The following is a 23949-nucleotide window of genomic DNA, read 5'->3' on the forward strand; positions in this document are numbered from 1 at the left end:
AGGGTATCCTAGCGAATACAAGTCACTTCAATCACATAAATATTCAAAAGGTATCCAAGGATCTCTCGCTCTGATACCATGAAAGAAGAGAGGTGTAGAGAGAGAATAAAATGTAGAAAGAGAATAAAATGTAGAGAGAGAATAAACAGAAAGATAAAGCAAAAACATAAAAGATGTAAGATTTATGAGAATATAAATCTGGCAGAGCCGGTTAGATATTCTCTCATAAACTTTCATCCCAAGAACATGAAAGAATAAAATGAAAGAAGAGAGATGTAGAGAGAGAATAAACAGAAAGATAAAGCAAAAACATAAAAGATGTAAGATTTATGAGAATATAAATCTGGCAGAGCCGGTTAGATATTCTCTCATAAACTTTCATCCCAAGAACATGAAAGATAAATAGATAAAATGTTTTTAAGCCTTTAAATGATTATCGCATCTTTTAATAAATATTACTCAAGGCATCCGTAGATGCCTAGAAAGAAACTACTCCATAAAAACTTACTTCGATTCCAGAGGGAGGGGAGAGAGATCTGAAATTCCTCGTTTATTTATGTTTGCAAGTATACAGGAGAGGAAGGGTGAGAAGAGACAGGCGGGATACAAGTAGAGAGAAGGCAGAGGTAGAGAGAAAAGAGTTATTAGAGAGAGAGGGGTTCAGAGTTCTTGCCTAGCATAAGGGACTTAAAGACTCTTTTATAGAAAAATCTTGAAACCTGTAACTTGTTGAACCGGTTTTCAAGTGACTGATTACCTAGAGTCCAAGTCATCTGGTGACGTGGTTTGTATTTGACCGTTGTGTGTTTTTACCCTTCAGTCTATTACCCAGTTATGAGTAAAATTACTGTGTCACAGGTAAGAACATTTTACTGTCCTCTTTTGGAGACTACCGTAGAAATCATGTCTTCGGGGTCTTCCTCAAGTATTTGGTCTGAGTCTTCATTGTCAGAAGGGAAAGAAGATCCAGGAGTTCCTTGTCCGTGGCTTCCTGTTTCTTCATAAATTTCTCTGTATATTCTTTCTTTTTCAAATCTTTTAACCAATATGGGACTGGCTTCTATAGGGAATGGATGAAATTTGTTTCCCATAAACTTCTTCCAATATATTTTGGTGTTTGTGGTTTCTTTTAAAAGGATATATTCTGTATTATCCTTTCTAGAGAAATTCCAATTTGACCCTTCAACATAAGCTTTCTTTGTTGGCATAATTCTGTTTTTTGTAATCTATGGCTTGATATCAGTCTTTTAATTATTTTTATTTGTTTAGTAATTCTAATAGCCGGATTGGGGCTATGAATCAGAGTTCTCCACATAGGCTGTATTTGTATTCTGACCAGAAATCCAGGAGGGATTTCAGGATCTTGAATTTGGTGATGCAAGTAATTCATGTATTATGACTGTATAGTATTACTTTTGTATAATGTACCTGGAAAGGATATCAGCAAACATATTGTCAGTTCCTTTGATATGTTCGAAATTTATCATTTTTCCAGAATTTATGTAGTCTCTGAAAAGTAACCATCGTCTGTGAGGTTTTTTGTCATTATTTATTTGGTTTTTCCCATAGGAAACGATTGCTTCACAATCAGTTCTAATGGTTATTTTTGGTTTATTTATCAAAAATAATTTAAATGCTTCTAAGGCGTGTATAATTGCATTGACCTCATAATCAGTGCTGGTCTGATAAACTTGTGGTTTCACAGTATATTTTCCAGAAGTATATCTGCATATTTGTTCATTATCTTTTGACAAGTATTTATTTTTCTTTCTTTTTAAGATGGCTCCCCATCCTGATTCACATCCATCACATTCAAGTACTAAATAATCTGAATCTAATGGTAATTGTAGGGTAGGTAATTTATTTACCTTTTGTTTTATGTTTTGAACTAATTTTATATCTTCAGAATTAAACTTTCTTTCTCCTTTTAAAGAAGTTTTATTGTACAAAGGGGCAGTGTATTTTCCCAAATCTGGGATAAAATTCCTGGCATAATTTAAAAGTCCACAAATGTCACCCATAATTAGTGGAGACAGCTATACAAAACCATCCTTTGATGAATGTTCATGTACAAACACTAAATCCTCAGAAAATTGTGATTGTATGAAAGAAGATTTAGAATTCATAGATTACTGTCCAGATGACACTATGGACTCTTTTTCATCCATAAAAATATCTAAAACAATCACTTTTGATAATATCCAACAGATTCTAGTGGCTAGCGCTGCGTGCTCATCCTTTGGTATTAGAGCAAGGCCGCGTGCTTGATTCCTGCCGAGGACGGAAATGGGGCAGCGTGTGGTATTCCTGAAGAGCGGGGGAATCGTGGTGGGACCGAGGGATTAAGTATCAAAGTGTGAACCCTTACTAATAGCTATAGCTTTTTGGTCAAGTGGCTAGCGCTGCGTGCTCATCCTTACTACATTTATGTGAATTTAGAAAATCAAATATTGGGATTAATAAAAATAATAGATTTTAATTAAAAATTTAGTTATTTGGATGTTTTTTTTATACAAACTATTTTTAATCTTTCTAGATTTACATTTAAAGAAAAACTATTAATAAAATACAAAAACCTTAAAAGGGGATGATTTTGAAATATTAAAATGTAAATTTTGTAAAACTACATCCGAAACTTCGCAACCCTACTACACACTCTTTGCGTGTCTCCCTCTGTGGTTGCCCTGGCCGGGTTTGTCCCCAAATACAAAGCGTGGTTCTTCCTTGTGCAGTGGCACCACCTACCATGATTCGTTCTTCTGCAGTGGCCTTACCCATCTTGGTTAGTCCTGTCGTCCTCCATCCACTGTGTTTCATTCTTTTTTTTCTTCTTTTTCTGTTTGGTCTTTGATTCCGCAGCATCAACTTCACCCACCCTCCCCATTTTTTTTTGTACTCAGTATCTATTCAAATATATGAATCTGAAACAAAATTGTAGATTAATAATCCAAGATTGATAGCCATGATTCTTGATTTTCGTTGTCCAAAGAAGTTTACCTTCTCCTTCAGGACACCTCATGAAAATTGTATATTAATAACCCAGACCAATGATTTCTGCGTTCTTCTTTGTTCAGTATCCCTCTTGTTCTCTATTCAAATGACATTTCCCGTGTAGCACATGTTTCTGGCTTTGTTTCTGAGGCTTCTACCTTCTTTACTTCTCTGACCTTGGTATACGTTTTTACTTTATATCATGAACAAGTCATCAATCTTGTCCACTATCCTAGGGAAAGATCGCAATAGTACAACACGAATCAGGGTGGGAGATGAATCCGTGATTCTTCTTAGTTTCAACCTAGTTTTTGATCCATGATAGAATTAATCTAGAGATGTGATAGAAAGCATAACCGTTCCGTTTTCTATATTTAGCTAGATATATTTTGACTTTTTAGGTCTTTCTGTTGTTGATTTTTTCGTTATATTTTCTTTTTAATAGCTAGTGCTTGTTGCCTCTTCACATCCCTATGATAAGTTTGTTATTTCTGGAAATAAAGACATTCATAACGTAAATGCTTATTGTGATTTTTATCAGTTCTTAATAGTCAGTTCACTTGGATCTCCTATTGAAACTCGCAAAAGTGGCAGCTCATCTGTATTCTCACTGTTTAACCTCAAAGAAAGGAGTCGCTTTTGGAGTGAGGATGTTATACACAATGGTATGTTGATACCTTGTTCATTGAGTCTAACCTTCTTTTTTCATTATCAAGTAAGAGAATTTCTTAATCTCATTAGTTAGTTTGCTGGCTTTTCAGATTTTGATGATTTGAAGTTTTCAAGCCATGGAAAATCAAGCTCATTTAATTATACCAATGCAGGTATTTATGCATTTTTTAAAGGTCTTCGTAAATTAATTTGTTTCTTTGAACTACTGCTGTTTGATAATGTAAATCCTATATTCTTCTATTTAATGAATATTTATCCAAGATAAGTTTATGCTATTTTTATTGCTATAGAAGTGAATTTGGATTGTCAAATTCTTAGCTCCCAGGCTGCTAGTTGTTTATTTTCTCTTGTGTAGAAATTCATTTCAAAGATTAAATAGGTGGAGTTTTCCTTCTCATCCATTGGAGGCTATATTATACTTGTGAAAAAATGTTTGTGGTTTACTTCCTTATTCATCTGTTTGGAATTTAATATGTCCAATAGCCCAGTAGATCCGATCATTTAGTCCAAAAACAAAGCGTAGTTTATGACCCATTACTAATTTTGTGACCCTAAAATACCCGGGTTTTTTAATTCTAAACCTTTGGCCATTTTCACCTCTATTCTTTGTTAGTCTAAAGCTGAAAGAACCACCATTGGTGCATATTTTCTTCTTCTCCAATATTCCTTATATTCTCTTCTTTGCTGTTTTTTTTGTTGAGTTCATGAGGTGGTTTTCCTCTCATTTTTGTGAGTATTTTAGTGGGTTATGGGTTCTCTGTTCTCCCTTTCTCTCATGTCTCATTGACTAAATCCTATCCTCTTATTATTTGTTCCACCTCCAATATAATATAGGACGATTGTTATCTCGGTAGCACCAAACCTTTTATATGGTCCTAGCTTATCTTGCTTTAATTACATTTTTATCTTGTTTTCATATATTATTATATTTTGATCACCACAATGGTAGTAGTTGTACTTTAAGCAAGGATCGGCTAAACCTTCTGCAATTTACTTTGAAATTTAAGCACCTAGTCTTAAAAATAATTTTACTGTATTTCAGGTAACATTGCTAATTATCTAAAGCTTCAGGAAGTTGATTCCATCCACCTCCCAGTTCCTGTGAATTTTATATTTATAGGATTTGAAGGGAAGGGCAGCCATGGTACATACTTGAAAACTAACTTTTTTTGGTTGTCTTTTATTATTGGACTGTGGATTTTATAGTGTTTTTCTTTGTGTCTTTCAGAATTCAAACTTCTCCCAGAAGAAATTGAGCGTTGGTTTACCAAAATTGATCATATCTTTGAACACACTCGGATTCGACATGAAGAAGTTCTTACTCCATTTTACAAAAGCAACATGGATAAAATGCGATGGCACCACCTTCCCGTTGTCAGTCACATAAATTACAAGTAACTTGTTTATTTTTTTCTTTTCATCTGGCCTTGACTTTACTGACTAGTGCTTGACATCATCTTGCTCTTATGATTAATTATGCACTCTACATTTCTGAAATGGATACCAGTTTTAAATTTCAATACAGTAGGGATTTTGACTGATAATTCTAATATATATATATATATATATATTTTTTTTTTTTTCATATAAATGACCTTTGATGTTTCAAAAAAATCAATCCATTTTATTCTTTTGTATTTGTTTTCTACGTATTATATAGCATCAAAGATTATCTTGCAGAAAGATTCTAAGTTGGAAAAAATAGAAACTAAATCCATTTTAGTCTTCTTTTATATTTGTTCTCTACATATTATATAGCATCAAAGATTATCTTGCAGAAAGATTCTATGTTGGAAAAAATGGAAACTAAGTTATAGAATTTTATAGGAAGGGATTAAAATAAAACAATTATTTTATTGATATTCTACAAACATTTCTATTTCAACACAAACGAGAAGGAATAAGAATTGGATTCTAGCAAAAGACCAAGAATCCACCTTAGAGTAACTTTTCCATATTTTAATTTATTTTGTTTAGTCTATTATACAGAATATAATTTCAATAATTATTAAAAAACTGTAGTTATTTTGTAATAGTTTGTGGAGAAACACAAACGCAGACTGCTTTGGCATCACATTTAGAGGATTTACTTCATAAAACCCTTGAGGTTAACATAGGGATGGAGTGGAAAATTTGCTAGACCAAATTTTGAAAGCCAAAGCTGGTGTTAGTTTCTTTCTCAGAAGAGAACTACCAAGGCTTACAATGGCTGCACTCATTGTCTTTTTGACGTCATACATTTAAAACTAAACCTTTTGATCTGATAAATTTGATTGTTCTTTTATCGTTCACTTAATTTAGCAATTTATTTTTATTTATTTACTTTTAAATAAAAGGATATACTTCGTAGAATGAAGAGAAGTGCATGGTAAAAGGATGAAAATTTTGTCTGAATCAACTTAATCAAACACAATTTGAATATTGCTTCTGGAATATTTTCTAATCCCTGATAATAATACTTATATATCTTTTTCTTTGAGCCCTCTTGATTGAAATGGCCAGTGAATCTGATAATGTTTTTCCTTATTTGTTCTTGGAATTTCCTTTAGTGAGAAAATTTTGTACTATCTTTTGTCTCTGACTGTGGACATTATGGTGTAGCTTTTCTGTTCATGCAATTGAAATGGGAGAGAAGGTTACTTCCATAATTGAGCATGCCATAAATGTGTTTGGCCGCAAGGAGGATCCAGTTGGCAGCAGGTAAATTTAATTTAATTTTGTCTAATGTTCCTATTGATACATATACTTGATAAATAAGATGGAGAAAAATAGCGTATTCAACCAACATTGATGTCTTTTTATTGATGTATATATGAATTACAAAATGAGGCAAGGCTCTTACATAAAATGCTAACCCTGAAGTTGGGTACATAAATAATAAAGTAACATTACATTTTAACACACCACCGGAATATGGAGCATATAGGTCATATGCTATGCACCAAGCTTGGAACATATAAATTAAATCCTAGGTCCTCTTATAGATTTAGGAGTGCTTGAGTTGTAAGATCTTTGGACAAATCTTCTCTCTAACAAAATGACAATCAATTTCTATATGTTTAATTCTCATGAAACATTGCATTGAAGGCAATGTAAGGAGCTTCTTTATTGTTACAAAAAGCTTCATCTACTCATTTTCACAAAATTTCAACTCTTGAAGGAGTTGTTTAATCAACACAAATTCACATGTAGCTAGGGCAGTATGTCTATATTCAAATTTTGCACTAGATTAGCCAGCAACACTTTGCTTCTGACTTTTTCAAGATATAAGATTCCCTCCAAGCAATACACAATATTCTATGGTAGATCTCTTCGTTCATGGGACAAGTAGCCCGATTTGTATCACAATACCCTATGACTTGAGCTGATTTATTGTTACTATTGAATATAGTGAAAATAGGTTTAAGATTAATCTCCCTCTTGTGTAAAAATACATATTGGGTAATGTATTTATAATAAATGAGACATGGGCTAAGCCCAATATACAAAATAAAGAAAAATAACAAAGAATCTGAAGATAGAAGATAAAGATAAGATATCTAATATATCTAACCTTCTATATAGTTCAGGATCTGACATAGGCTCCCTCTGATTTGATAGAGGTTTAGTACTAGGATCTATGGGTCTGTCAACAAGTTTCAAATTCATCAATCCAGTTTCTTCCAAAATATCCAATGCATATTTTTTTTAGATATAACAATACCATCATTGGATTGTGCCACCTCAATACCATGTAGTCAAAATCGAGATCCTTCTCAAGATCGGAAAGAAAATATAAATCTTAAATTGGAAGATCGTAACACGGATCGTAAGTACCTACAAATTTTATTGTCACTCAAAATTCATAAGTAAATTTTATAATATATGAAATAAAATATTTTTTTAATTTTTGAGGAGCAGATTTTTTAATTTTAATAAAATATTTTCTTAATTTTTAAGGAGCAAATTTTTTAATCCTAATAAAATATTTTTTTAATCTTTAAAGAGTAGAGTTTTTAATCCTGATAAAATATTTTCTTAATTTTTAAGGAACATATTTTTTAATTTTAATAAAATATTTTCTAAATCTTTTTGTAGAGTAGAATTTTTAATTTAATAAGAGGAGGGAAATAATGGAGTTATTATGCCGCTGTTTTATTTTTGTAACGTTAAATGTCACTCTAATGCAAGAGAGATGGAGATAGTAACTTTTTTAAAAAAGTTACTTTTACTTGTAGTTGTGGTTTTACGGTGCAAGTTTTTACTTTTCAGAAACACTGGTCTTTTAAAATTGCGCTTTGAAAGTTTAAAAGATTAGTTTAAAAGATTAGGTTAGAAATTTAGGGCTTTTAGAAAACATGTATGTTTCATTGATGCTGTCGCTGTGAGATGCGAAGCTAGTGCTGCCGTCTCTGCGAGATGCGAAGCTGGTGCTGTTGTTGTTGCGAGATGCGAAGTTGGTGCTGTTGTTGCGAGATGCGAAGCTGCTGCTCCGGGATGCGAAAGTCGCCGTCGATGTTGCCGTGAGACTCGACACTGCAGATAGAGGGCGCTGCCGCTGCAATTGTCACTGCCGCCACAAGGTCTGTTCATTTTTTCCTCATTGTTTGGAAGGGATTAGCAGACCTTGTGGCGACAGTGACAACTGTAGCGGCAGCGCCTCTATCAGCAACATTGAGTCTCACGGCAACATTGACGACGACTTTTGCATGTCGCAGCAGTTTCGCATCATGCAGCAGCACCAGCTTTGCATCTCACAGCGGCAACATCAATGAAACAAATATGTTTTCTAAAAACCCTAAATTTCTAACCTAATCTTTTAAACTTTCAAAGCCCAGTGTTTCTGAAAAGTAAAAACTTGCACCGTAAAATCACATATGCAGGTAAAAGTAACATTTCTTAAAAAAGTTACTATCTCCCTCTCTCTTACATTAGAAATAGTGACATCTAACGTTACAAAAATAAATCTCTTACATTAGAAATAATGACGTAGTGACATCTAACGTTACAAAAATAAAACAGCGGGATAATAACTCCATTATTTCCCTCCTCTTATTAAATTAAAAAATCTACTCTTCAAAAAGATTTAGAAAATATTTTATTAGAATTAAAAAATCTGCTCCTTAAAATTAAGAAAATGTTGTATCAGGATTAAAAAATCTGCTCTTTAAAGATTAAAAGAATATTTTATTAGGATTAAAAAATCTGCGCCTTAAAATTAAGAAAATATTTTATTAAAAATTAAAGAATCTGCTGCTTAAAAATTAAAAAAATATTTTATAAAATTTACTTGTGAATTGAGTGACAATAAAATTTGTAGGTACTTATGATCCGTGTTACGATCTTCCGATTTACGATTTATATTTTCCTTTCTGATCTTGAGTAGGATCTCGATTTTGACTACCATGCTAGAGTACATCTAGCATGACTTGACGCTAACCAGGATGAGGTAAGGCATTGTGAACAAATTTTGGAATGGTCACAAAAGAAATAAACGGGAAAAACAAGTATAAAAAGGTGAAGACTATGATAACTTAAAGCAATATATTGGGGAGAGGGATTACTTGTAGAATGTATACGTTTTTGGAAGGTCACTGGGTGGAAGGTCAGACTTAGGTGTCGGAATAGATTCAGTTGTCGGAGCCAGAGGAGACAAAGTAGTTGACACTTGAGTTGAGTCACTCGGTGGTTGATGAGAACAATGCCAGCGACTCTAAACTTGAAGTGGTGGGGGAGAAGAAATTGACAGCGAGCAAGACACACTTGGAGGATCACAAATTGTAGGAATATTGGCAGTACTAGGAATATAGAATGTATTAGATGGAGACTTAGTGGAAGGAGAATGACTTTTAAAGTAATAAGAAGACTCATTGAAGGTGATATCTGCAAAAACAAAATAGCGGTTAAAAGAAGGAGAGAAACACTTATATTCTTTTTGTGACCTTGTAAACCCTAAAATAACACATTTGTGTGAAGCAAGTTGAGAAGTTTTCTATGTAATTTCCAATTCAAGTCAACAAAATGGGCAGTCAAAGATATGAAACCCTCAGTGTTAATAGATGTCCATAAATTGTAAGTTAAGCAAATCCTACTAGGAATGGATACAAGCAGATTCTTAAGTATCTTTTCTTTCATATACATTCTCCTAATATCAGGCTTAATAGTGTTTCTAGAAACTATAATTGCATTAAAACACAAGTAGCTTCTCCAATTCCTAAGTTCAGGATACTTAACAAATTTATAAGGCAAATTGTGCCTAACAATTAGATTACACAACAATTCACAATGTACTACTTGATCTATTTTCTTCCCTTCAACTTTCCCTGCTTATCTAATATCATTTGACCAATATCTTCAGGTTTGCTTTCATCGCATTTCATAGCATGCCAATTCAAATGAGAAGTACTATATTTTCTTCCACCACACAATTATTTGGTTGCAACTATTGCACTTTGTTCTTTCTTTTCCATCCTTACCCACCCAATCTTTGTAAAATACCTCCAACAATCATATGTGGTAGCCATATTTTTCCTATTTTTTTTTTGTTTGTTTCAGATTGGTTTTTCAATTTCATTTTGACAAAGGGGTACGTTTATATCCCCCTCATCCATTCTAAATACCAAATTAAGATCATGATTACAAATTAAAAATATATTTATAAATAAAACAAACAATGAAACTAGACAATATAGAGAAATTAAAAATTGCAATGGCCAGAGACAAGCATCTTGAGACAAATTTTAAGTTCAATGTAACTGAATTTAACGCACAGTACTTCAGAAACACATAGCTGATATCTCTAAAATAATTTTAAGTTAAAAAAAGATGTTAGGATGAAAAGAAGATGATGATACCTTCTTGGAGAAGATGTGCTTTGTTGCCGGTAGAGAAAGAAGACGTGGTGAGGGGATCAACCGGCTTGTAGGCTCAAAATCTCAGTCTGCTCCGTGGTGATGTTTGCGGGCTTATGGGCCGGCTTGCATGGCCACCCCTGTCTTTCGATAACACTAGAGTAGATCTAATACCTTTTCATAGTGTAATAGGATAAACATGATCATAGTCAAGAGAAGACAAGGAGGACGAAGGATCAATGGTATGAGAATTTGGTGGTGGAAGATCTTTGAGAAGAGGTGGTGAAAGAATGTCATTTGCTCTTTGAGTTGGACTTTGAGAGGAAGTAGGAATAATCAATGGACATCACAAGATGGTATAGGAAGGACCTGTTGAACAAATGAAGAATGTTTGATTGAGGACAAGAAAAGGTGTGTCCTCAAAGAAGGTAATATCAATCGAAATAATACGTTTTTGTTGATAGAAAATGACTTTTATACACTTTTTAAAGTGATAATAGCCTAAAAACACACACTTAATAGCCTTTGCAAAAGCTTGTGAAGATCCAAAGAGACATTGTGAACAAAACAAGTACACCTAATCACACATGGAGAAACATGAGATAGAGGGTAATTTGGAAAAGTTATAAAGTGAGGAACTTTGTTTTCAAGAGAAGAAAACATCCTAAGGGAATTGCATATCTCTAATGATGAACATGAACATAAGTATTCAACATGAGAGAGAGGCTCTTTCAATTAGATGTATAGTCTTCCTCTCTATTATACCAGTTTTGTTGTGGAGTGTGAGGACATGTTGATTGATGTTGTTAAATTCCGTCTAAATATAGGAGCGAAGAAAATGTAGCAGAAAATAGTTCTCAGCATTGTCACTTCTAAGAAGTTTGATTATCTTCCCAAATTGATTCTTAATTTCATTGAAGAAAGAAATAAATGTGTTTAGAAGTTCAGATATGGCTTTCTTTAGATAAACCCAACTGCATCAAGAGAATTCATCAATGAAGGTTACAAAATAAGTAAAATTAAAATAATTGTGTTAAAAATTTACAGAAGAAATCCGCTAAAGACCTTGGGTTTACTAGGCCAACACAATGTTTAGAAAGGCTCTATATTCCATGTTAAGCTAGAGGAAGATAGAGACATTGGGTTGATGTTTATATTGAGAACACGTGCTTTATTTATATTGCGATAAGGAATCATCTAATAAATAGTGGCGATTTGATATCCTCTAATAGCAAAGATGTGATAAGGGAAAAATAAAAATGTTTCTAATAATTCATATTTAATTTAGATATTCCTAATTAGATAGGATTTGCTCCTTATTTTCATAATTATGACAATTGTGTTTCTTCCCTCTCCATGCATAGGTAGGCATGGAGCCAATTAATTTGAGTTTCTTTTCTCTTGACAAGTAAATCTAGGCAAAGTAGTGATTTAAGAAAAACAACTTTTAAAAGTTCAGCCTTTCTTAAATAGAAACTTTGAAACAAAAACTTTTACAAATCTAGTTTTAAGGGCAAAAGGCATCTACTCCATTTTTTTCAAGAATACTCTACCTAAGAACTTTTAACTTGAAAGTAGGTTTCAAGCTTAATGATCTATAGAATTATTGAATGATAAATGAACAATTTTATCCTTTGATATATAAACCAGTGACTATTTAGTGTTTACAAGATAAAAAAATTTGATTTGGCCCCTAAATGAATACAAATTGATCCCTAGTGTCAAATTTGTCCTTAAATGTTACAAGTTAATAACAATAGTCTCACATAATTTAACCAGACATAATTGTCACACTTAATACACATTCAAAGACTCAATACGTCTTTTTGTACTCTTAGGGACTAAATTAATACAACACTTTAAGGGATCACAAGGACTTTAAATATAAAGCTCTTTTAATTTTAACATCAAAGTAGCTATGATGCTGTAAAGAAGTGAAGACAAATATTACTTTAGGAACATAATGTGGCTTCATTTGGTTTGTCTTTTGAATTTCTTGCTTTCTCTTATTCTTCTAATTTCTTTATTGCAGGGACAACAATGGTGGTAGTTGGCAAGTAGATGTGGACATGTTGGATGGCCTTTTATCTAGCCTAGTTGAATACCTTCAGCTTGATAATGCATACAATATTTTTATTTTAAATCCCAAGCGTGATGAGCGGAAATCTAAATATGGGTATCGGTGCGTATTTGTAGAATGTTGTCATTTTTTATTTATTATATATTATATATATCAAATCCATCAATGTTACCTCTTTTGTAGAGAATCTTGGAATTATACACAGCCCAAACTAATGAGTTTGTAGGCCCAAATCAAAGACCAAAGTAGTTTTTATTTACTGTGTGAAGGAGGGAAATTATTTCGGAGAGAGAAAATGAATTTGATCTGTTTAAAGGGAATGCTCAAATGGGAATTCCTAGAATTTAAAATTAGAGTTTAACTCGATCACAAAATTCCTTGTAAGGTGTGGCCTATCGAAGGTTCTATTTTTAGACATATCTCTAGTTGACATAGGATTAAGACAACTTTCCAACACTTTCCTTAATGTCCAAGGCAATTCCAGGTGTCTTAAATTTGGATTTAAGGTAGACTATGGTATCTTGGTAAGATTAAAAGCCTATCTCAATTCAAATTATGGTATCTTGGTAAGATTAAAAGCCTAACTCAGTTCAAAAGACTGGCTTGTAAGGTGAGCTTTATGATATCTATTTTAATCATATTTCTTGTTGATGTGAGAATACTATAATGATTGAGACTGCAATTAAGGTAGCCTAAAAGAAACCACAACTAAGGTACGCCACGGGTGACCATCGTTAAAGCAACTCTTTGACAAAACATCTCACTTTGTTTTATAGTTGACAGTTATAGTTGAGGGTATAGGATACCATTGATTTGGTAGGGAGCTTTTACATAGGTCACATAATATGTAGAAGGAGCACATTGGCTCAATTCATTGATCATTAAGCTAGGTTCAGTTGCTTTATGACTGACAAATCGGGTCTTCTTCAGGTCCATTGTGGCAATGTACATTGAGATGAAATAAAAATGCAATGCCAACAACGTTCACTGAAATCACCAATCACTAGGTCAAGAAGTAAGAAAACACCATTTAAGTGATCTATGATTTAGTGGAATCTATGTAACATCTCAATGTGAATCATGTGGCGTTGCAACCTTTTACAATGACGTTACCAGTATGCACATTACTACCATAGAGCATTGCTATCTCATAGTGCAGTTACTATTCCTTTGATTGTGACTTTATGGTAGCAACTTGTCCAGTTAATGACATTTATATTAAATTAGATTCTGTAAAATATTTGGGATATCATTATAATAAGTATGAAATTTTATAATTGTAATTTTGCCAAAATATAGTTGTTTTTCTTTTTTTTCCTCTTTATCGATGTATTTTTTGAGTCCTATTTTGTTATATACTGTAAATGCTAATCAAAGTATAAACATGGTAGAAACCTGATATCTTTAAAGAGAAAATAAGTGATTTGTCCCTTGGATACAAGGCCGAACTTGCCGTATTTTAGCCATCTACACCGCCCTTTTCCCAAAGGTCACAATTTTCTTATAAAGGATGATCAACATGATTTGCTATCATAACTATTTGTTGTAATAGCATATTATTAGAATAAAAATATTTTGAATATCTCCATAGTAATTAAGAAAAAATATCTCCATAATATCTTGTTTATTTGAACATATTTTTATGTTGTTTTTTAAAGATTTTTAATGATTTGGTTTTGTTGCCAAACATGTCCTTTTTGTTACGAATCAAAGCGATAAGGGTCGAATCTTTATTATCTCTTTGTTTTTGTGTTTTCCAATGTTAGTAGAAATAAGTCAGTTTGTGTTGTATAGTTTATACAGTAGATATAAGTCAATTTGTACAACTTTTTAGTTTTATCAGTGAGTTAAGTCAGTACAATTGTCAGTGTGTGATGAAATTATAACATTTCAATTGATTTTCAATTCAATTTCTTTGTTTCGTTATTCAATTTAATTCATTTAAGATGGTATATAGAGCACTTTATTCGACGATCCATCTTCTTCTCTAAAGTTTTTTCAATGTGTTCTTCATGATTCAGCTAGTATCTTCATCGTTGTTGTCTCTGTTTTCGTGGTTTATTATTTTCAATTTTTCTCTCTAGTTTATTATTTGAAGATGGTGAATTGTTCTCTCTGCTTTTGATTCATTGAATTTCACTTTCTAACGTCTTTCTTTCCAATGACAATTATTGTGAAACTTAATGAGGCTCGTGTATTGGAGTTTCTTCTCGTGGTGGAAATTCTGGTAGAAGTTGTGGTGACAAATTTTCCAATTTTCAATGTTAAATATGTCTCAAGTTTGGAAACAGCCCAATGTTTCGCATTTCATATCTTTAATTTCTTATCAGCCTCATGAATCACTGTAGTTCATTGATCTTGTTACATAACATTACATTCCTTATTCGGCTTGTTCATATTAAACATCTAATAGTTGGGTAAATCCTAATAATAAGCCCAACAACAATGTTCGACCTAGTGTAGTGCTGGTAGTTGAGAATAAAAAGATAATATAAACTTGGAAAGAGACTCTTCTTGTGATCTTCTATTTATAATGATAGAAACTGTTTCAATGGAAGATGAAAGACCAAAAGACTACCCTAGATTCCTAGGTACAACTCATAGAGTGAACTAAACACATAGGTACAACTGGAAGTAGCTCCCAACACATGACTCCCTACTTTAGACTTTATAGTTACTCTAACAATTATTCTAACACTCTCCCTTAAGCTGGAGCATACATATTGTATGAGTTTGGAATAGATAAACTCAATCCGAGAGCTCCTTAAGAACTTGGTCAACACATGTAAGTTGGTCATTTGATCCAACAAACTCTAAATAACATCTTTTCTTTAGAACCTTGACTTAGAACAAGATGCACTTTGACACAACCAACAACTAAAGGAATTGGATGACTGATTATAATGGACATCAAGAGTGTGCTATCAAAATCAGTAGCACAATTAAGTCCAAATAACTCCATTGGTAGAGACAATTTGAGCACAAATTGCAAAGTAGACATCTAGATTTGACAAAATATTTGGAGATGTTCCAGTGACAAAGAAGGTTACTGCACTGCCATATGACAACGACCAACAGATAGATGTCGATGAACAACTAACAACAACTATGGAGAACAATATTAGATGGTGGTGCACAACCACATAACTTCAATTAGGATGAATCAGTCCAAGAAGATTGCCATCAACGACATATAGCAGCCAACAGTGGCAAACAACGATAAACTTAGGCCGAATAAGATTACCATGAACATTGGATGGTGGCCAATAGTGGTTGACAACGACAAACTATGACAGACTAGATTGCCATTCTTGAATGACGTGGACAAGGACAAATAGACGATACTTTTACATAATAGGACAAGATAGAAACTACATGCGGAAGAGGAATGGCATGATAGGTGAAATTCCAACAGAAGATGAATAGTAGCTGGTTGGAATTGAACCACTAAAAATGATTGAGACAAATAAGCTATTCCTTGCAGGCTTGACAAATTTCCCAAATCACTGGAATAGACCTGAAATAGACTCCCCCTCATGCCGTGAGAAACCTTCAACCTATAACTTTGGTTGTGAAATTCTTTGTCTGGCTCATAACTAATGTAGGGGCTTACAAAGAATGAAATAGGATTTTCAGTGGCCATTATTTGATTAAAACAGCAAGAAACCAGTGAGAATGTGTGAAAACAATGGTGGCCCTAGGGCGATTTTGAACCACGTTGAACAAAACTTTGAGGGTCAAAATGAAGGCAGTAAGGTCTGGAGAGATTGGCAATAGCAGTGCGATGGAGTTCCAGTTAGCGGAAGGCAGTGCGTGCACGTTATGCGCCTAGCAGCGACTGATAGATGTTGAACGTGTGGCGGTACATGGATGAGAGTTAGCCACTTGGTGCCGGCCAGCAACAACGACAATACCGAGAGAAACTCAGACCACCTGCTTTGATACCAAGTTGAGAATAAAAAGATAATATAAACTTGGAGGGCTTAAGGGACCCCTCTTGTGATCTTCTATTTATAATGATAGAAAGTGATAAAATGGAAGATGAAAGACCAAAGACTACCCTAGATTCCTAGGTACAACTCATAGAGTGCACTAGACTTTTAGGTGCATCTGAAAGTAGTTCCCAACACACTACTCCGTACTTTAGACTTAATAATTACTTTAACATTCATAAATTTAACAATTATTCTAACACTGATGAAGTTTAATTGTCAGGGAAATGGCAATGCCTCTTGGATACCAAATCCTGGTGCAAGCTTTCATGTTATTGGAGAACCACAAAATATTAAACAACTTTAACATTTTTATGGTCTAGATGAAACTTTTGTTTGAAATGGTGCCGACTTAAGTATTTATGGTGGTGGTTAACTTCTTTTTGTGTCACCTTATGATTCACATGTTATTCTTAAGCTAAACAATTTGTTACATTACATGCCCCTTCTGTTACTAAAACTACTAAGTGTTAGTCAATTTTCTTTAATTTTCAATTTGATAAAAGTCTTGTCAAATCTCAGAGGAGAAATAAGGTTCTTCTTCAAGGATTTGTTGGTGTTAATGGACTTTATTCATTCAATAATCTTTAGCTTGATAGTCATTTCTTTTAGCTGTTGTCATCCTCTAAGTCTCTTGACTATTCTTCCACACCTTTGTCTATGTTAAGCACTATTACAAATAATGTCAATAAAGCAAATCCACCTCTCACTGGGCCTCCAATATTGGTGACTGCAAATCCACCTTTGGTGCTGCAATTGTTTTGGGTTCCAACCTGATCTCCGTGGTGGGCTCACAATCGACCTGCAAATTGTTTTGTCATAAAGCTTTTGTAACCAATTGTTTTGGTGCTACAATTGTTTTGGTTACTCTGTTTTGTAACCATTTGTAATTGCTCATAACTACCATGTAAGTTCTCTTTGTTTTTCTATAAGTTATGACCAGCAGAACTGAATAATGTATGATACAATTAATATACAGTACAAATGTTTAAACAGTCACACGACTGATTATGTTGATTCTCTATTACTGATATAGGTAGGACTTACACTACTATTGTCTATGTGGATGACATGATTATTGTAGAATGGGGTGAAAGATAGAAATTGACTTTAAAGAAAAAATTGGCTGCCCAAGCCCTTGGAAAACTAAAATATTTCCTTGGAATAGAGGTTGCTTACTCAACAAAGGCGATTTTCATCTCCCAAAGAAAATTTGTACTTGATCTCTTTAAAGAAACATGTAAGCTAGGACTTCTCATGAGTTCGTATTGAACAAAATTGTATAGTTAGAAGTGAAAAATGCTCAGACCAATTACCAAAATGTGAAAACTTATTTGTTTATCAAACATGACTAGATAGTGCTTATACAATTAGTGTGGTAAGTCAGTTTATGCATTATCTACGAGAAATACACACGTAAGTAGTTGATATAATTCTTCAGTACTTGAAGTCAATCAAGACCGGGAAGGGGGTTATTCTTCTGGAAATACTTTGATCCTGATATATACTTATGAGACTATGCAAATTCTGTTACTGGTAGAAAATCTATATGTGGGTATGATATATTTCTTGTAGAAAGTATAGTGACCTAGAGAAGCAAAAAAAAAAAAAAACGGATAGAGTATCTTGTTCTATTGCAAAAGCTTGCTTTCGAGCCCTTGCTGGAGTTGTGTGAAATGGATTGTGGATGAAGATTATACTTGATGACCATAAAATATAGGTTGAAATACCTATGCAATTGTAGTGTGCTAATAAGTCAACTATGAGCATTGCTCAAATTTAGTCCAACATGATAGAACCAATCATATTGAAATTGACAGACACTTAGTCATAGATATTCTTGACAGAGGTCTAGCGGTTACAATTAATATCCCTATAGGATTTTAGATGGCAGACATTTTCACTAAAGAGCTTCCTCCGGAATTCTAGAATCTTGTAGGTAAGTTGGGAATTATCTATTTTCATTTAACAACTTGAGAGGGAGCATTGTAAATAACTAATTATTAAGATAAAAAGTATTCTTAATATCTCCACAGTAATGATGAAAAAACACTTTTATAATCTTCCTATTTATTTCAAGATATTTTTATTTCAAGATATTTTTATTTCTTTTCTTAAAAGTTTTGGTTATTATAAATAGAAATGATGAGAATGTAATTATGGTGATTGATATCAGTAAAATAATTCTATATTTTCTTACATAGTTCAAGTCTAGCTTATGCGTATCTATCAACATTCTATGTTATGGCAATGCTTTTGTAACTGCATGTTTTTTTATCTTGTGTCTCTTGCAAAATATTTCAGGAGAGGTTTATCTGAGCCCGAAATAAACTTGCTAAAGGAGGTATATGAAATATTCTGGCTTTTCTCCTTAGAATGTGCACTGCTATTGTGATTTGGTTGTTTCATTTGTAAAATGTATCTTAATATGTTTGGCTTTATTCTGCAGACTTTATGAACTATTTATTAGCAAAAAGTAATTGGTAAATATTTTTCTCTACTCAATCAAGGCCGTCAATGCCAACACTAACAACCACCATATTGTGCAGAATAAGAGTTTGCAAATGAAGCTTCTTCAGGCAGAAAATATTCCTGAAAATCTTCTTGGTATGTGATCGATTATCCTTTTGTCTAAGGAACATAGGACAGGATTCATCAAAGCTGATGACTTGCTTACAGACATTCTATGTTCCAAGCTTGGTGCATAAAAATTTATATGGTTCAGTTTGAGAGGAGTGTTTAAACAGGTTATATTATTTCATTGTATAGCTTTTATAAAATCTGTTTTCGGGTGTACTTAGCCATAGGTTAAACGAACATAGGTTTTACCCTCTTCCTCTTTGAGATATAGTTGTAGTCATCTTTATACACACACACACACACACACACAAACATATGTATGCACACATATCAGCTAAGATGAACTGACTGGTTTGGGCAATCTCTAAATTCAAGTAAAATTGACACCGCAAAGTCTTTCCTATATGCTTATTCAAATTTTTATTATTTGTGATATACTTCTGCAGTTGATGTCTGCAGTTCCTTTTCATTTCTTATTTCTTTTACTCAGAATCCCTCATTAGCTACTTGATATTGCTCTACAGCTCTTACTAAGATTCAGCGACCGTTGTATGTAAAGCATCCCATGATGAAATTTTCTTGGACAAGAACCGAGGATGCCGATGTTGTAAGTTTTTCATTTCCTTGTATGGTGAAAGTATATATGCTCGTTAATTTTTATTTTGCATGATATGTGATATTCAAATCTTATACATGATTGGATGACCTTATGATAGTCTTATACCAAATTCAATTGGTACAAGCTTTAGTTTCTTTTTCTACTTATTTTGAACTCCATTTACTTACAAAACTAACTACTAATCATCATGCAATTCTACTTTATTGATCTCCTGTGCATATAAAATTTGCTACTAGTCCTCCGAAAAACCCTTCTATTTTAGTTTTCTTTTCCCTACTTCTTGCACCAGAATTTCCTTCTACATTATCAATTTGACTTTCCAAAAGATCATCTAATGTCTCACTTGGCTTCCAAATATGCATTTCCCCATGTCCAAGATATTTCTACCCTCTTCCTCTCCATGACTACTATTTATCATGGCCTCTTTATCAGTTACGCAAAAGTTAACTTATAGGAGCTAATACAGAATTAAAAGTGATGGGTAGAGCATTTAGTTAGTGGAGATCAATTACATAAGGCTTAATAGTGTTTCGAGTACCTGAATTTTTTTTGGAATTTTTATTTTTTCTTTCCACCTTCTAAAACTAACATTTCATTCATGCCTGTAGTTTTTAAAATAAGCGAACTTAGTCCTTAAAGCTAACTGTTTTTTCCTCTATTCTGGTTTCAAATTTTGTGTATTTAAAAAAAAAAAATATAGGGACTAAAACCAAAGTTTTGAAAGTCGGGAACAAAATCTAAATTTGGAATTTTTTGGAGACCTAAAATACCGTTGACTCATTGGGTAATAGGGAGAATGGACGTGAATGGATCATTTCAAGGAGTTAAAAATTGTAATAAAGGAGAAAGAAACCCTCTCACAACATATATATATGTTTTTTAAACCGCAAAATCATAATCCTCGTATTCTCTCCAATTATATATTTGTTTGCTTCAAGTCAAAGAGTAACTAGGAGAATTTCTATTGTAGCTGTGCTGCTCAGTGCTCATTAATGATTTGAGTCTCTGGTCTCTTTTCTGGAATTCTTGGTGTAAGCATTATTAAATGTTTGCTGTTTTGGTACAACAATAAAATGCAGATGGAATGGCATAATATTTGGCTAAATGCACTCGATAATTTTCGGAGGTTGTATCAAGGGAAAGACATAGCTGATATCATTGAGGTCAAAGCTTTACAGGTCTATACTCATCAGATATGTCTCAACTCTTGACATAGGAAAGCTGATTTAATTACCAAAATTTTTGTGCTACATTTTTTTCTGAAGTTTTCATTTTTTTTACCCTGCATTTCTAGTTACTAAAAGGGAAGGATGAAAACCTGAAGCTCCATCTAGAAAAAGTATTAAAATCTGCAGACTACAGTGGTTTTCAAGCAGAATGTCTAACTGATACATGGATTGGAAAAGACAGGTTCAATTTCTGTTGCTTCACAAAATGCTAAATTTTCACTCATACACATCCCTTTCTTTTTGTTTACGTTTGTCATTGTTTTGCACCAGATGGGCATTTATTGATTTAAGTGCAGGTCCCTTTTCATGGGGACCTGCTGTGGGTGGAGAAGGTGTGCGTACGGAAGCAAGTTTACCAAGTGTGGAAAAAACAATTGGTTCAGCTTCAGGTAGTAATGATATGTTTGATGGTGTGTAATTTATCCAGCTTTAAATCATACTTTTGTATTAGAATATAGTGTTAACTGTCAAGTAATGGGTTTTCATTTTCTCCTCTCGTACACCTTTTGGGCCTTTTTAATTTGCCCTTCTATTTCAATGTTTGTATCACCTGCTCAATCAGAAAATTGAGGGCATGCTCCTTGATAAGAGGGTTGCTAGTAAGCAAATGAATAATCGTGTTGATTCTATACACTACTCACTCATAATGATAATCACTCTCAATGTCAAAATTTCTTTGGTGGTGATAACTATAGCTGCCAGGGACACTTTAGTGGTCAGAAAGGTCACGATGGTCAATGTAACATTGAATGTCAAGTTTGTACGATTACAGTCATACCTGAAGTATGGTGTTACCATCAAGGCTAAGTATGGTCAATCTAAAAATGCTTAGGACAATCATTCAATTTGTAGGGTCCAACTTTACTTGTCCCAACCTTACTGTACTGTAGTTAGTTCACCTTGTGGTCCCAATCAGTTTGCCACTAGTCCTTGAGCCCATTACACTACCTTTTTACTAGCTCAATGGTCCCAAAATTGGAACTTTGATTCATGGGCTACACTCATGTCACAACTACTCCTGAATTTCTGAAGCAATAAGCAATGCCACGTCAAGAGGCTGTCCTCTTTGGTATACTTGAAGAGATTTGGGGAAATAAAACAGTGAATTATTAAGTCACTGTTACAGTTTTACCACTCTTTATAGAGTACAAAGAGGCATAATACAGAGAGTCAAGGCACAACCCTAACCCTAAAGATGGGTTCCCATACATGAATAATAGAAAAACAAAAAACATTACATTTCAACACTCCCCTCAAGCTAGAGCATATAGATCATATGCTCCAAGCTTGGAACTTATAAATTGAATTCTAGGCCCTTAGTGATTTAGTTAAAATGTCTGCAAGTTGTTCATTAGAGTTGACAAACTTAGTAATAAGATCCTTGGATAGTAAGTTCTCTCCAACAAAATGACAATAAATTTCTATATACTTTGTTCTCTCATGAAACATCGGTTTGGAGGCAATGTGAAGGGCTGCTTGGTTGTCACAATATAACTTCATCCGATGGCGGTGATCTCAACGACGTGGTGGTTGCTTGATCCGGACCATCTGATTGGGGGGTCGTCGACCTGAACAGTGGTTTTGACGGCGGAAACGATTTTAGAGATGCCGGAAATAGCGGCAAAGACGGTGCAAATGATAGCGGCTGTGCGGCGGCAAAAAAAAATGTATATGGGGTTATCAAGGAACCTTGGCTCTAGATACCATATTGAATATAGTGAAAACTAGGTTTAGGGTTAATTTTCCTTGTGTCTAAAATACACATAGGGTGAATATATTTATAATAAAGAGTGATACAAGTATATATGGCAACCAAATATAAATATCATAAATAGAAGATATTGTTAAAAACAATGTATAAATATCATAAATAGAAGATATTGTTAAAAACAATGTCAACAATATCTACTAATATCAAATAATTTCTATGTTTCACTAATAAACAATAGACGCTATGTTTCCCTAATTAACATAAAATGCAATATATCTAACATATTATATCTGATGTATCCAAAATGATTATAAATATGAAATCCTAAGAGAGGTGGGTCCAATGTATCATAGTAGTCTTCTACAAATCCTTCATATCTACCCATATCGGAATTGTAGGTAATAAACTCCTAATGATTCTAGTAAGCCTTAGCTCTTCGAAAAGGCACATGCTCTATAAAAAATCCTAATCTTATTTATAGTTTTCTAAGCTTTCACCTATTGTCAACTTTCTTTTTCTGCTTCATGATATTCATGTCCTCTATTAGTATCCCCATCAATGTACATGAAGCACTTCATCATGCTAGATGGTGACAAACCGTGATTGTTGAAATGCTATCTCTTGACTTGAACCTTATCAGTGTTATTGAATTTCGGCCATGGCGGCGCCATGGCGGAAACTGGTAGCGGTTTCCCGGCCTGCCGCCACAATAAGGCGGAGGCGAATTGGATTTCCCGTGGCGGTCCATGGCGGCCGCTTTAGACATGGCGGGTGGTGGTGGCGGAACGGTCATGGCGTAAAAATCGGGTTTTTAAAAGGAAAAAGCAAGGAACTTGAATAGAAAGAGAAGAAATGGTAGATGGAAGTGCAGCAGCGGCGGCGAGGGAGAATGTGGAAGAAAGGAGGGCGTGGGAGAAAGTGAGAGAAAGAAGGATACACTGAACCCTAATTGCATTGAGGCTTTAAATAAATGGGCCAGGCCCATTAAAGCTTTATTTAATTAATCTTACCTACTTTTTCACTCTTCTTTTCTTTTTTATCCTAAATTTTTTACCCTGAGTTACTGCAACAGTAAAATTTTCTTAACTTAAAACATATTCTTTTACCCAAACTTACTACAGAAGTAAATCTTCTTTTAACCTTTTCCTTCTCAACATTACTTTCTAACATCTAAGTATTAACTCTTGTAACTGTCAGCCACCATTGTCAGCCGCTGCTGTCCCCATTGCCAGCCGCTGCCACCAC

The 23949-nt window shown here is 33.7% G+C and overlaps 1 protein-coding gene across 3 annotated transcripts in view; it reads left to right on the plus strand.

Moving 5' to 3' along the window:
- The first annotated feature begins 2613 nt into the window (after nucleotides 1–2613).
- Nucleotides 2614–23949, plus strand: part of LOC114181358 (uncharacterized) — a 40057-nt gene continuing 18721 nt past the window's right edge. For 2 of the 3 annotated variants that reach the window (XM_028067783.2, XM_085672709.1), the window contains exons 1-13: nucleotides 2614–2782; nucleotides 3533–3656; nucleotides 3753–3815; nucleotides 4706–4807; nucleotides 4892–5057; nucleotides 6265–6363; nucleotides 12526–12675; nucleotides 18870–18909; nucleotides 19115–19172; nucleotides 19670–19752; nucleotides 20844–20942; nucleotides 21059–21174; nucleotides 21264–21382. In XM_028067783.2, coding sequence (XP_027923584.2) covers nucleotides 2747–2782; nucleotides 3533–3656; nucleotides 3753–3815; nucleotides 4706–4807; nucleotides 4892–5057; nucleotides 6265–6363; nucleotides 12526–12675; nucleotides 18870–18909; nucleotides 19115–19172; nucleotides 19670–19752; nucleotides 20844–20942; nucleotides 21059–21174; nucleotides 21264–21382 — 1255 coding nt within the window. In that variant the 5' untranslated portion in view covers nucleotides 2614–2746. Of the gene's footprint in view, nucleotides 2783–3532; nucleotides 3657–3752; nucleotides 3816–4705; nucleotides 4808–4891; nucleotides 5058–6264; nucleotides 6364–12525; nucleotides 12676–18869; nucleotides 18910–19114; nucleotides 19173–19669; nucleotides 19753–20843; nucleotides 20943–21058; nucleotides 21175–21263; nucleotides 21383–23949 lie in introns of those variants that run through there. The other variant, XM_028067784.2, reaches the window with a different exon arrangement.

This window comes from Vigna unguiculata, chromosome 4 (assembly GCF_037176805.1).
Source record: "Vigna unguiculata cultivar grain cowpea cultivar isolate G323 ecotype 2 chromosome 4, ASM3717680v1, whole genome shotgun sequence".
NCBI lineage: Eukaryota > Viridiplantae > Streptophyta > Magnoliopsida > Fabales > Fabaceae > Vigna > Vigna unguiculata.